The following is a 12,669-nucleotide window of genomic DNA, read 5'->3' as shown; positions in this document are numbered from 1 at the left end:
GCGGACGCTATGGTCTGCACGCCCGATATACAAAAAAAAAAAAATGTGCAAAACTGCTAAAAGCAGCCTCAACAGTACTGCACACGGTCAGATGTGGCCCTAAGAAGGACCGTTGGGGTTCTTGAAGACGAACACTCTCCCTATAGCAGCTACAGCAGGATGGCACTTTCCCTAATGTCTCTCACCGTGCATCTGTGGCGAGCCGCGGCCGGCCCCAGTTTATATACTCCGGTGTCACCTGATCTCCCCAGCAACCCACTGCAGGGGGGTGGGATAGGGCTGGAACTTCACAGGAGGAAGTTGTAATGCCTTCCCTGTGTTTCTATTGGCCAGAAAACGGCGCAAACTTTTCTGGGAAGAAAATGGAAGTGACTCAAACACCGCGTGGTGCTCGTCTCGAGTAGCGAGCATCTCGAGTACCCCAATACTCGAACGAGCATCAAGCTCGGACAAGTACGCTCGCTCATCTCTTATATATATATATATATATATATTTTTAACACTATTTTGGATGGTTTTCAGCGAAGGGCTTATATTTGAAGCCCTTCCCCGAAAATTCATACAGCAATTGCCGGGAGCCCATTGCTTTGAATGGAGTCGGCTTTGTTGCCGGCTCCAATGAATTCAATGGGAGAACAGCTGTGGCAGAGGAGAACGATCTTTAGTATATGTTCTCAATGGTGTCGGCGCTGCTGCCGCCGACCCCATTGAGCGCACATACATGAACACCGATTTGCGCAGAACGCAGTTACATGCGTTCTGTGAATCGCTGTGTCATATAATTTTCTGCACATCCGCATAAAAAACGGACATGTGACTGATCCCATTGCAAAGCATTGGGTATATATAGATGCAGATCGCAAGCGCATCTGCAAATCGGGCGAAAAAGCGCCCGTGTGACTGAGCCCTAAGTTCAGGGTTTCTGTCTCCCATTTTTGGAGGAGAGAAACTGAAATGAAACGTGAAAAAACAGATCCATTCTTTTCCCCACTGATTTCAATGCGTTTTCAAAAACATAGAAAGGAAATTAAAAGACTTCTGTTTCGTTACGTTTCTGCGTGTTTTTAGATGGGGGAATAGTCTGAAATATTATTTTTTCGTCAAAAAATAAATGGAAACCTGACAAAAAGGAAGTAAACTGAAGCCTGTCCATTTTTTGAAACCCCATTGAAATCAATGGGGAAAAATGGATCGGTTTTGCGTCCGTTTCTCACCTCCAAAAAAGGGCGCAGACGCAAAACCCTGAAAGAACCCTAACAGGTGTGAAAGCTGCGTAATTGTGTCTCTCTCTCTCACACACACACACACGCAAAAAACATGCTTGTCACCATAGCAACCTGAGTTCAACTTGCAATGCGCCAAAAATGCACGGTGAACTCTGATTGGTTGCTATTTTTCTGGCAGATGCTTTTGATAAACAAGATGCATTGTGACTGGATTTGCTCTTTCATCTCCACAGCGCACATTGGAAAAAGATCCAGAACCTTCCATAGGTAGGACAGTGATTTATTGGGAAGCCTTTACTATTATCAAGTCAAAGACTACTCCTGCTACAATGTCACGTGGTCTCTGAAATGAACACGTGAAACACTTATTAAATAACATAAACCAGCGTCCTCGTTGCCCTTTTTAAAGATGGCTGCTCAGAGGAACACGCAAGCATGACGGAACACGCTTACCCTCTTTAAAGATGGCTATCTCGGCGCCGTCCTCGCCCGTCACGTGCCCTTATCCTGCTCTTTCGATTGGAGAGTTCACTGTGTTCACACGTGACGCTCATTGTCGTATGTGGGAGGAGCTGCGCCTGCGCAGTGGTTTCGTTGATGCCTGGCCCTATTGTGCTGTGTATGAGAGTGTGTGACCGGCTTTCTGCTCTTACCTGTGTATTGTGACGGCCCTGCCTGCAAGTGAGTGATATAAACTGCATACATGTGACTAGTCAGCGCCGCCCGCCACTTACACGGAGCAACCTCCATTCATATCCACATCATGTGATCATCTACTGTACGTACATACATGAAACATACATGCTCGGATCACGTGATCAGTTATCATCCTCAGCTGCACATATGAGGAGCTGTGTTATGTAGTCCCTATGTACAGATGTGAAGCAGTTACCCTCCATAGCCTGCACGTGTGTGTGTGTGTGTGTATGTATGTGTATATATATATATATATATATATATATATATATATATACACACACACATACAATTAGTATGAGCTATGTGATGCATAATATACAATATAGGATTATGGGACTTGTGTTCTGTCCAGAACATGTGATCTATATGACACCTATGTTGGGGGACTGGCGTGTGTGATATGCCCAGGATATATGATATATCTCACATACCTCCCCAGACATGTAGTTACTGCTTTTTCACATGGCTCAGACATGTAAGCTCCATATATCACATACTGCAGACATATAGGCTCCTGTTATGGCATGTCCTGGACACGTACCTCAGGTAACTTACATACCCCCTACTTATAGCATCTTATTGTATATCACATGCCTGACACAAGTACCTGCCCTACCAGTAGTAATTGGACATCTGAGCAAGAACCAAAAGTAGTATTTAAGTGTTAATACTTAGTGGGGCTCCATTGGCCCAAATGACATTAGATACTTTCTACTCTGGTCAGATACACTTCAGCTGGTATTTCCCTCCAGTCACCCTGCAAATGTCTGGCGAGTTCTCAAAGAAAAGGCATCAGCCCATTTACAATGGTGCAAGGAGCGTCGTCATTGGACAGTTGATCAATGGAAGAACATTCTATGGAGTGACGAATCACGCTACTCCATCTACAAATCAGACGGACGTACCTGGGTGTGGAGGATGATGGGGAACGCCTTCTGCCCGAGTGTGTTGTGCCAACAGTTCGGTACGGAGGAGGTTCAGCTATGGTCTGGGGATGTTTTACGTGGCATGGTCTCGGTCCGTTGGTTGTAGTGGTATGTGGCAATACTCGGGCAATGGTCGGCCATACTTCCAACAAGGCGATGCGCCTTGTACTAATCCATCGCGGTTTTACTTTGGTTTGAGGATATGGATGTTCCACGATTGGATCGGCTGCACAGAGTCTAACCTGAACCATCTTAGGGATGAACTGGAACATCGGGTCAGGACATATGAACAGCGTTCATCTTGGAGAGAAATCACCAGATGTTTGCAGGATGAATGGAGGGAAATGCCAGATGAAATGTATCAGAAGTTAGCAGAAAGTATGTCACAGAGACTTTCCAATGCCGTTAGGGTCAACGAAGGCCTAAGGCCTCATGTCTGTGGGCACGCACGGTGGAATCCCGTAGCCATGAGGCTAAAACTGACAGCATACTCACCTGTTTGGATGCTCTGGGTCTCCCCTCCGCCGGATCTTCTTTCTTCAGCACGGCGGATGTGCTAGGCACGCCAGCAGTGTGCCGCACGCATGGGCCGTGCATACTTTTTTTTCTTTATCTCCTATTCTCCCGTGGCACAGCAGAAAAACAGCTGCGGTTCCGGACGGCTTCCATTGATTTCAATAGAAGCCACGGGAGATCCGCAGGAAACAATATCACATCCGCATGCATTTATTTGCCCTGCGGATGCTAATGCATCTCTATGGGCTTCTGGAGCTGCGGAGTTTATATGGGGCTGATTCTTGCTCAGATGTCCAATTACCCTTAGCAGGACAGTGCTGGGGCCACATATCTGCTCTGGACACGTAGGTGTCATATGTGGCCCTTGTGTCAGGGGTTTGTGATATAAAGTGCCTACGTGTCTGATGTATGCTATATACGTGGTGGAGTACATGATAGGTTCGGCGTATGTGAAATGGCATCTCCAACTCCAGTAACAAGAAAAAGTTGGACGCCGTGTAGAATGTAAATGTAAGGGAAAAAATGCAATGATTTGGAAATGTCATCTAAGCAGATTTTACTCCCAATAGAACATCAGAGAGCGGAAGTCAGACCATGTCTGTTTCATGTTTAAAAATGTACTTATTTAGAAATTGGCAGCAACACAAGTGCCAAGAGTTGGGGCCGGGCCGTGTCTGCTGCTGTGAGGCATCTGCTCTTCTTGTTACAATAGTCTATAAACAGCTGGGAAGTGAGGAGACCAACTGCTGGAGTTTTGGGAGAGGGTTGCTGCCCCATTCTTCTCTGATGTGGACTCTAGCTGCTCAGCCGTCCTCGGTCGTCTTTGCTGGATTATTATTTTCATAATTCACTAAATCTTTTCTATTGGTGGCCGGTCTGGACGGCAGGCGGCCGATTCACCACCCGGACTCTTCTGTAAAGCCATGCTGTTATGATGAATGCAGTATGGGGTTCAGCATTGTCAGGATGAAATATCAAAGGCCTCGCTAAAAGAGACGTTGTCTGGATGGGACCATGTGTTATAAAACCTCTATATACTGCTAAGCATTGATAGGGCCTATCAGGATGTGTGAGCTGACCCCCCCATCCCCCATGCCATAGGCACTAATGCAGCCCCATACCATCAGCGCTGCAGGCCTATGAACTGGGCACTGATAACAAGCTGGATGGTCCGTCTCCTCTTGAGTCTGCAGGACCTGGTGTCCGTGGTTTCCAGAAACTATTTAGAATTTTTAAGCATCTGACCGAAGAGCAGTTTTTCTTTTTACCCATTTTAAATAAGCTTTGGCCCATAGAAGATGCCGGTGTTTCTGGATTGTGTTCATATATGGCTGCTTCTTTGCATGATACTGGCTTTCATTTGCATTAGTAGATTGCATGGCGAACCTGGTTCACAATGATTTCTGGACGTATTCCTGATTGGCACTACAGAATCATGCCTGTTTTTAATGCACTGGCGCCTGAGGCCTGTAGACCTCTTGCATCGTCAGCCTTGTGCACATGAACCTCTCCAGATTCTCAGAATCTTTTGATGATTATTTATTATAAATGGTGGGATATTCAAACTATTCTCAATTTAGCATTTTTCTGAAATTCTACCACAATTCTTAGACACAGTTTTTCACAGATTAGTGAACGTCTAACCATCTGTGGTTCTGAGAGAATGACTGAGTGCTGCCTCTGATTGATCATAGCAAGGGATCCCGAGCATCTGCCATTGATTTCAATGGGGCTGCCGCTGGCCCCATTGGAGGCAACAGGGCGAGATCGCAAAAAGAATGGACATGCCGCGATTTAGTTTTAATGCTGCATCGCCAGTGTTAAAACATCGCACATGTGCATAGAGCCATTGGCTTCATAATTTTGCGATTTCTCACAGCGCTGGGAAATCATGTGATTTCATCGCCAGTGTGAAGGCGCCCTTAGTAGTAAATTGACTCGGCTGATTTTTTTTATTAGTACCACCTATTTTTCCATCCTTTCGTTTCCCCTGGTCCAACTTTTGTGAGATGTGTTGCTGCCACCAATTTCTAAATGAATTAATTTTTTTAATGAAATGTGACGCTTCCCCCTCTGATATGTTCTATGTTCTATTGTGAATATAATATGGGTATATGAGACTTCCAAATCATTGCATTCTTTTTCCCTTTACATTTATTTACATTTTACACAGCATCCTATCTTTTTCTTTTTTTTGGTAGTGGGGTTGTACATGTCCAGAACAGACATGTGATATATGGTGCTTACGTGTACGTGGCTTGTGATATATAGTGCTTATGTTTCCGAGTCACCTGGAAGAGTGGTTCCTATGTGTCTGGGGAGAGGTGTGTGTGTGATATATCACATATTCAGGACAAGTGATTCTCATCTATCATACACTCCAGTGCCCAGACATAAGTATCACATGATGGGTTCAGTATATGCTACCTACTTGTTCAGGACATGTGATATATATGGTGCCTACCTGTCTGAGACGTGTGATAAATAGCACACACATGTCCGGCAATGTGATATATTGTGCTCATTTATCTTTGGTAAATATTATATGGGCAGGAGTTGTCTCATTATGACTGGATATAATTGTAGCAACCCCTCAGCTGTGACACGTGGCTGTTCTGTACAGGTTTTCAGCCTTACCTAACCGAGGAGCAGCAGGAGCATTGCAGAGAAGTGCCATATAAAGCAGTCATAAGCGAGTGTGCGAGCTGTAGTCTAAGCGTGCTGTTTCTTAAGTGTGTGACTTAAGGATTAGTGACTTTTGGATTCACAACTTTGAAACACTCAATTGTATTTATTTACTACTTATCTATTTTAATTTTTTCATATACTACTTTCATCTCATCTATCTGTATGATCCCCTTTTAGAATGGGCTCCATGCTTGACAATGCCACCCAGTGTACATCATGTGTCATGTATGCAGTCCCTGAACAGCCGTTGGAGGGTGCATACTGCTGTATGAGATGTAAGCGTGTTGCACATTTGGAAGCCCAGATCCTGGATCTAAAGGCACAGCTTGCAACACTGAGATCCATTGGCAATATGGAAAGGGGATTGCTGCTCACTGAGCTGCACTCGCTGGGGTAGATTGGGGGGGTGGAAGGTAGTTCGAGAGAGCAGGATGCGCAGGCAGCTAGCTGGGCGACAGAAGGAGGGGTAGGGGGAAGAGATTCAGGGAGGCTAGTGCTGAACTGGCACATCCCATTATACGGTTAGCACCGCTGCAGCACGACATGGCCTGACCACCAGGGAGATGACTGCTCCAGTAAGGCCTCACGTTCACGGACAGGTCAGATTCCGCATGTGTGGGCCTGTAGCGGAATCTGACCCTGCCCGCGACCGGCGACCCTGTGTCTGCAGGCAGCGGCATCCGTGCAAATCTCTATTCCCCCGGGACACCTGTACTGCGGATGGTACGCACGGCTCGCCGTTGGACGTGCACATTTTTTCTTTAAATCTCTTGCTCTTCCCGCGGAATCCACTTTCTGATCGCAGTGTCAGCTGCGGATGGGCCGCGGATCGGATGGCCTTGATTGACTCCAACGAAAGCCGTCCCTGTGGGAACCGCAGTGAAATGGAGCATGCTGCGATATGTTTTCTGCATTAAAAGATCCGTGAAACAAATCCACATGTTCTAATTCAGGTGCGGACGTCAGTGCTTCTCTATGGGTGGCTTGAATTGTGGATCTTCTGCAAATCGAATCCGCCCGTGGACATTGGGCCTTAGAAGGGGAATAGGAGCGCAGGGCAGGCTAGACAGGTCCTGGTAGTGGGAGACTCAAGTATTCGAGGGACAGACAGGGCAATCTGCCACAAAGACCGAGATCGTCGAACGGTGTGTTGTCTTCCTGGTGCTCGAGTTTGACATGTTGCGGATCAGGTTGACATATTACTGGGAGGGGCTGGTGAGGATCTAGCAGTCACGGTACACATTGGCACAAATGACAAAGTGAGGGGTAGGTGGAGGGTCCTTAAAAATGATTTCAGGGGACTAGGATGAAAGCTTAGAGCAAGGCCCCCCAAAGTAGTATTTTCTGAAATACTACCTGTAGCACATCAGAAAGGCAGCGGAGATCACGACTCAAGGTACCCTTTAACCAATAATTACTTATTTGACGCCAAGTTTTTTTCACATGCTTAGAGGCACAGCGATGGGAGGCCCATGGGCGCCGCACGCACACATTTCCTCCTGCTCTAGTAGGCAGATATAATAATATGCTCTGAGGATAACACCAGATGTGTGGACTATCTTTTATTTTCAACCAGATACAGTTGAAAGCAGAATTGCTTACCCTCCCCCATTGCAAGTTAGGGTTACTTGTCAAATTTACGAACACCACTAAAATAACAAGTGGTTTCTCCAAACTCAACCCAAAATACCACTTTTAATAACTGCTTCAGCCTCATTATTATTTAACCCCCCTCATAACAAGTACTTAGTTAAGCCCCTTTTTGCTGTTATGATCTGCTGCCAACATGACGTGTAGCCAGACAGCAGCTTCTAACATCGTTCCTAAGGAACCTTGGCCCGTTCCTCATGGCCAATGGCCTGCAGTTCACTAATATTCTTGGGCTTGTGTGCTGCAACCACCTTCTTCACATCCCAACAAAGAGTTTCTGTGGGGTTTAAATTAGGTGACTGTGATGACCACTCCTGAATCCTCCAGGACTACTTCTGAAACCAAGACTTAGTGGGCTTAGAGGAGTGATCGGGATCATTGTCCTTTTGGAAGGTCCGATGATGCCCAAGCTTCAGCTTCCTCACAGAAGGCAAGATGCTTTCTCCTAGGATTTCCTGATACTTGATTGAATCCATCTTGCCCTCCACACGCTACAGGTTTCCAGTTCTAGAGGAAGCCAAGCACCCCCGAGCCCCCGCCCTGCTTCATTCTCTCTTACTCCAGACACACTGCCGATCCAGAGGCCCAAAGAGTTCTACTTTTGCGTAATCGCTCCACAGAACAGAATCCCCAAACGTCTGTGACTTATTTACATGGTTTTGAGCATATTGGAGCGGAATCTTCTTGTGCTTTTGGGTCAGTAGAGGTGTAAGTCTTGGGGTTGAAGACCTTCAGTGTCTTACTGCACAAATGGAAACCTTAGTGCCTGATGCCACCAAATCTTGCTGCAGATCTTTTGTAGTCACTCAGGGTTTTTTGACCACCTGCCTTCCCAGGAATCTGGTGGCAGCCGGTGATGGCTTCCTTTTTCTGCTACTTTGATGTAGTTTAGCCAGGGTTCCTTTAATAGTGAACTTGTGAAGGATGCTTACATCTGTTTCTGTAGGAATGTTCAATGTCTGCTATCTTTTGTATCCTTTTCCTTGTTTGCTTAAGACAATGAATTCTTAACTTTTTGGACCAATTTCATGACTTAGCCATATTTCTAACATGCAATCAAATGTTAGTCAACAAAGGCCAAGCCAGTCCAGGTATTTGATATTTTCTCAACCGCACCTGATGCAACTAATGAAGCCCTTGATTAGTTGCATCAGGTGTGCTTAAGGCAACAGCTTATTTACAAATGTGTGCTGTTATGAGGGATCCGATACAAATTGTTGAACCGTTTTTTGGAATGCAACCCATTTAAAGTGGCATTTTATGTTGAATTTGGAGAAACCATTTGCTATATTCGTTGTTTTTATCTATTTAAATTATTCTTAATTTTATTTTGTACAAAAAGCTAAAATTTCTAAATTTGACAAATAAACCAAATTTGCAATTGGGGGTTAAATAATTTTAATTGCAACGGTACATTGTCAGTGTATGGGTCATATAGTCCAGCACAAAAATCAGTTTGAACAATTTGTGGGCCGGTTTAACCCCTTCCCGCCCAGGACATACCGGTACGTCCTGGGAGCCTGGTACTTCCTGCAATATGACGTACCGATACGTCCTGGGGATAGCGCGAGATCACATATGATCCCGCAGCGGGAGCCGGCTGTCAGTCACAGCCGGCGTCCTGCTGCAACAGCGGGGGGGCATCGGAGATGCGCCCCCCCCCCCCTGTTAACTCCTTCCCTGCCACGATCTAAGTAGATCACGGCAGGGAAAGAGTTTACAGAGGGACCGCACTCCCTCTGTGTCTCCGGCCGGCACTCGCGATGTCATCGCGAAAGCCCGGCCTGTCACCATGGCAACAGGACGCCAGACACTGGCGTCCTGTATTGCCTATGGCTATGATCGCTGTATAAGCAGTAGCTCTACCATGGCTTATCAAAAGCGATCATAGGCACAGTGCTGCAAGTCCCTCAGAGAGACTCAAATAGGGTAAAAAAAATAAAAATAAAAATGTAAAAAAAATAAAAATGTAAAAAAAAAGGTAAAAAAACCCCCCTTTTTTATGCTTCTTCTAATATTAGCATAAAAAATGTAAAAAAAAATTAAAACCCTACATATTGGGTATTGACCCGTCCGTAACGACGTGTACAAAAGGTTGAACACGCTTTTTATTTTGTACGGCAAAAAGTGTAACAAAAAACGCTAAAAAACAGAGGCAAAATGCTCATTTTTAGCATTTTGCCTCCCAAAAAATGCAATAAGTGATCAAAAAAGCCGTACATTCCCCAAAATGGAACCAACAAAAACTACAGCTCGTCTCGCAAAAAAAAAGCCCTCATAGAGCTCCGTACATAGAAAAATAAAGTTACAGCCTATGTACCCAAAAGTGGCACCGATAAAAACTACAGCTCGCCACACAAAAAATAAGCCCTCATACGGCCGCGTCGACGGAAAAATAAAAAAGTTATGGCTTTTGAAAAATGTAGATGGAAAAATACCAAAAATCGCTTGGTCCTCAACGCCAAAATAGGCCGTGTCATTAAGGGGTTAATAATGGCAATCTTGGTCTCTGGTCTCCAGTTCACTTGACCTCCACAAGAACTGGATATCTTTCTTGGATGTTACGGTCAGTAGGGGAGAGGATAATGGGCTTCAGACCTCATTGTTCTGTAAGATTGCAGCCAGTAAACACTGCCTCCTTCCCACGAACGGATTTCCGTCGAACCTAATAGCTCAGGGCACACGGTGCGGAATTCCACCGCGGAATTCCGCACCGTGAAATCTCCCGTCCTTACCCGCGGCATGCTCTATTTGCCGCGGGTGTACGCGCAGACGGCTTCCATTGCAGTCAATTGAAGCCGTCCGTTCACGCTATCTCCCGCTGTAGCACAGCGGAAGATAGCGTGAAAACGCTTCCCCGCCTACCACCGCGTCATATGACGCGGCCGGCGCGTCACATGACACGGCCGGCCGTGTCATGTGACGCGGCGGCGGTAAGCGGGGAAGCGTCATGCGGGACCCAGAACGACGGATCTGCTGGTAAGTATGGGGTCTCTGGGGGGCGCCATGACGGGCTTCGCCGCGGAATATTCCGCGGCGGAGCCCGTCACGCTCATGTGCAGCCGGCCTTACTCCGGTGGGAGAGTTTTCATCTCTAGTCTTTGAGAAGCGAGATGTCTAGGGGGCAGTTCTTACAGGTCCATCATAGATGTCCATGGTGAGGATTTGGAGGCCCTTAAATTTATGATATTTGTGGCAGGAAAAGGCTCGGCACAGAAGGGCGATTTTGATAATATACTTTTAAGGAACGAAACTTAATGGATTTACAAATTGGGGACTTTATACCCCAAGGGACCACATGAACTTAATTTATGTTCTATTGTTGTGTGACTTCCCCACGGATGGCTTCCATTGAAGTCAATGGAAGCTGTCTGATCCACAACCCTTCCGCAATGACATTGCAGAAGGGTTGCGAATATTGCGTCATTGCTAGGCAATGATGTGGGAAAAGCAGAGGTATTAAAGAAAAAAAAACTACTGTGTATGTCTGACGGCTCGCGGTGTTCAGAGAAGATTCCAGAAAGGCAGGTACACACGGATGCCCATTGAGCACAGGGTCGGATTCCACTTTGGGCTCCTGCATGCAGAATCTAAACCGCCTGTGTGCAGCTGGCCTAATAAAGGATCCAGTGCCAGAATATCAATAAAACTGCAAGTATTATTATTTAAACATGATTAAAAAAGATTCAGGAACACATCTAGTAAAAAGCTACACGTTTCAGGCTGCCTTCTTCCAGCCCTTCATTATGACGCCACAATGAAGGGTTGTGTTGAGTCGGCCTGAAACGTGTAGCTTTTTGCTAGATGTGTTCCTGAACAGTTTTTAAAAATGTTAAAATAATTCTTGCAGCTTGATGCCTTTTTTGTGCTTGATACTTTAATAGTTTTCCTATTACATTCATTACACCATTTATTGCCTCTTCATGGGGGGCTTTTACCAGAGAATGTACATCAACAGCCGAACACCTACTGTAACAACTGGGAGCGAAAAAAAAAGTCTATTCCCAACTGTTTAACCCCTTTTATGCTGCGATCAGTAGTGATCACCAGCATGGAAGTGGGTGACAGGGAAAAAGGCTCCCCCTCTCACCTATAGGCACCCTGCAATGTGATCACGAGGTGCAGATGGGTTACCATGGCAGCAAGAGGCTTGACAAAAATAAATAAATCCACTGTACATTTAAAAAATTTAATTTCCCCACAAAACAATTTGCAAATAAAAAAAACAAACAAAAAAAAAACTATCCATCACCGTGCTCATAACGACCTGAACAATTCAAATATTTCATTAGTTATTCCATACGCTGAATGTTGTAAAAAATATTTTTAGAAAATGTCAAAATGGCTATTCGCCGTCCAATGCAAAAAAATGCAACAAAAGTACCGGTATGTAGCCCAAAATGGTATCAGTGAAAGGTACAACTGTTACTGCCAAAAACAAGACCTGATATAATTCTGTAGGTGGAAAATTTAAAAAAGCCCGGATTGCAGCGATGCAAATTCAATATTTAGATCTATAAAAAAATTTTTTATTATTAAGTAGACCTTTAAAAAAACCTACATAAGGCCGCCTGCACACTGTAGACGGCCGCGGTTTGGCCGCGCGAAATCTCGCGCGGCAAACAAACCGCGGCATGTCCTATTTTTGTGCGGGGCTCGTGAGTACGCGCTCGTCCCTGCAGGCGCTCGGGTCGGGTCCCGCGGCGAGAATTCTCGCCCCCGGATCCGACCCGCTCGTCTGCAGGCGGCCTTACTTTGGTATTGTTGTAATCGTACAGACCCACGAAATGCGCAGTGGAAAAAAGAATAAAAACTATCCCAGAGTTTTTGTTTCTTGCTCCTCCTCCCTGCTAAAAAGCAGAATAAAAAAATGAGCAAAAAGTTCAGCCCGAAATGGTACCAATAAAAACTATATGTTCATCCCACAAAGAAGTCCTTATACAGGAAAAATTAAAATGTTCTGG

The 12,669-nt window shown here is 45.5% G+C and overlaps 1 protein-coding gene across 5 annotated transcripts in view; it reads left to right on the top strand.

Annotated features, from left to right (window-relative positions):
• The first annotated feature begins 1,814 nt into the window (after positions 1–1,814).
• PHF14 (PHD finger protein 14) overlaps positions 1,815–12,669 on the top strand; it is a 250,852-nt gene continuing 239,997 nt past the window's right edge. For all 5 annotated transcript variants that reach the window (XR_010787298.1, XM_066584616.1, XM_066584614.1 and 2 more), the window contains exon 1: positions 1,815–1,907. Coding sequence is in view for 3 of the 5 variants with exons in the window: in XM_066584614.1 (XP_066440711.1) it covers position 1,907 (1 nt within the window). In the remaining 2 variants the exon portion in view is untranslated. The remainder of the gene's footprint in view (positions 1,908–12,669) is intronic.

The sequence above is a fragment of the Eleutherodactylus coqui genome, chromosome 12 (assembly GCF_035609145.1).
Source record: "Eleutherodactylus coqui strain aEleCoq1 chromosome 12, aEleCoq1.hap1, whole genome shotgun sequence".
Lineage (NCBI taxonomy): Eukaryota > Metazoa > Chordata > Amphibia > Anura > Eleutherodactylidae > Eleutherodactylus > Eleutherodactylus coqui.
Note: the sequence above shows the minus strand (reverse complement) of the source record. Positions and strands in the feature narration are given on the sequence as shown.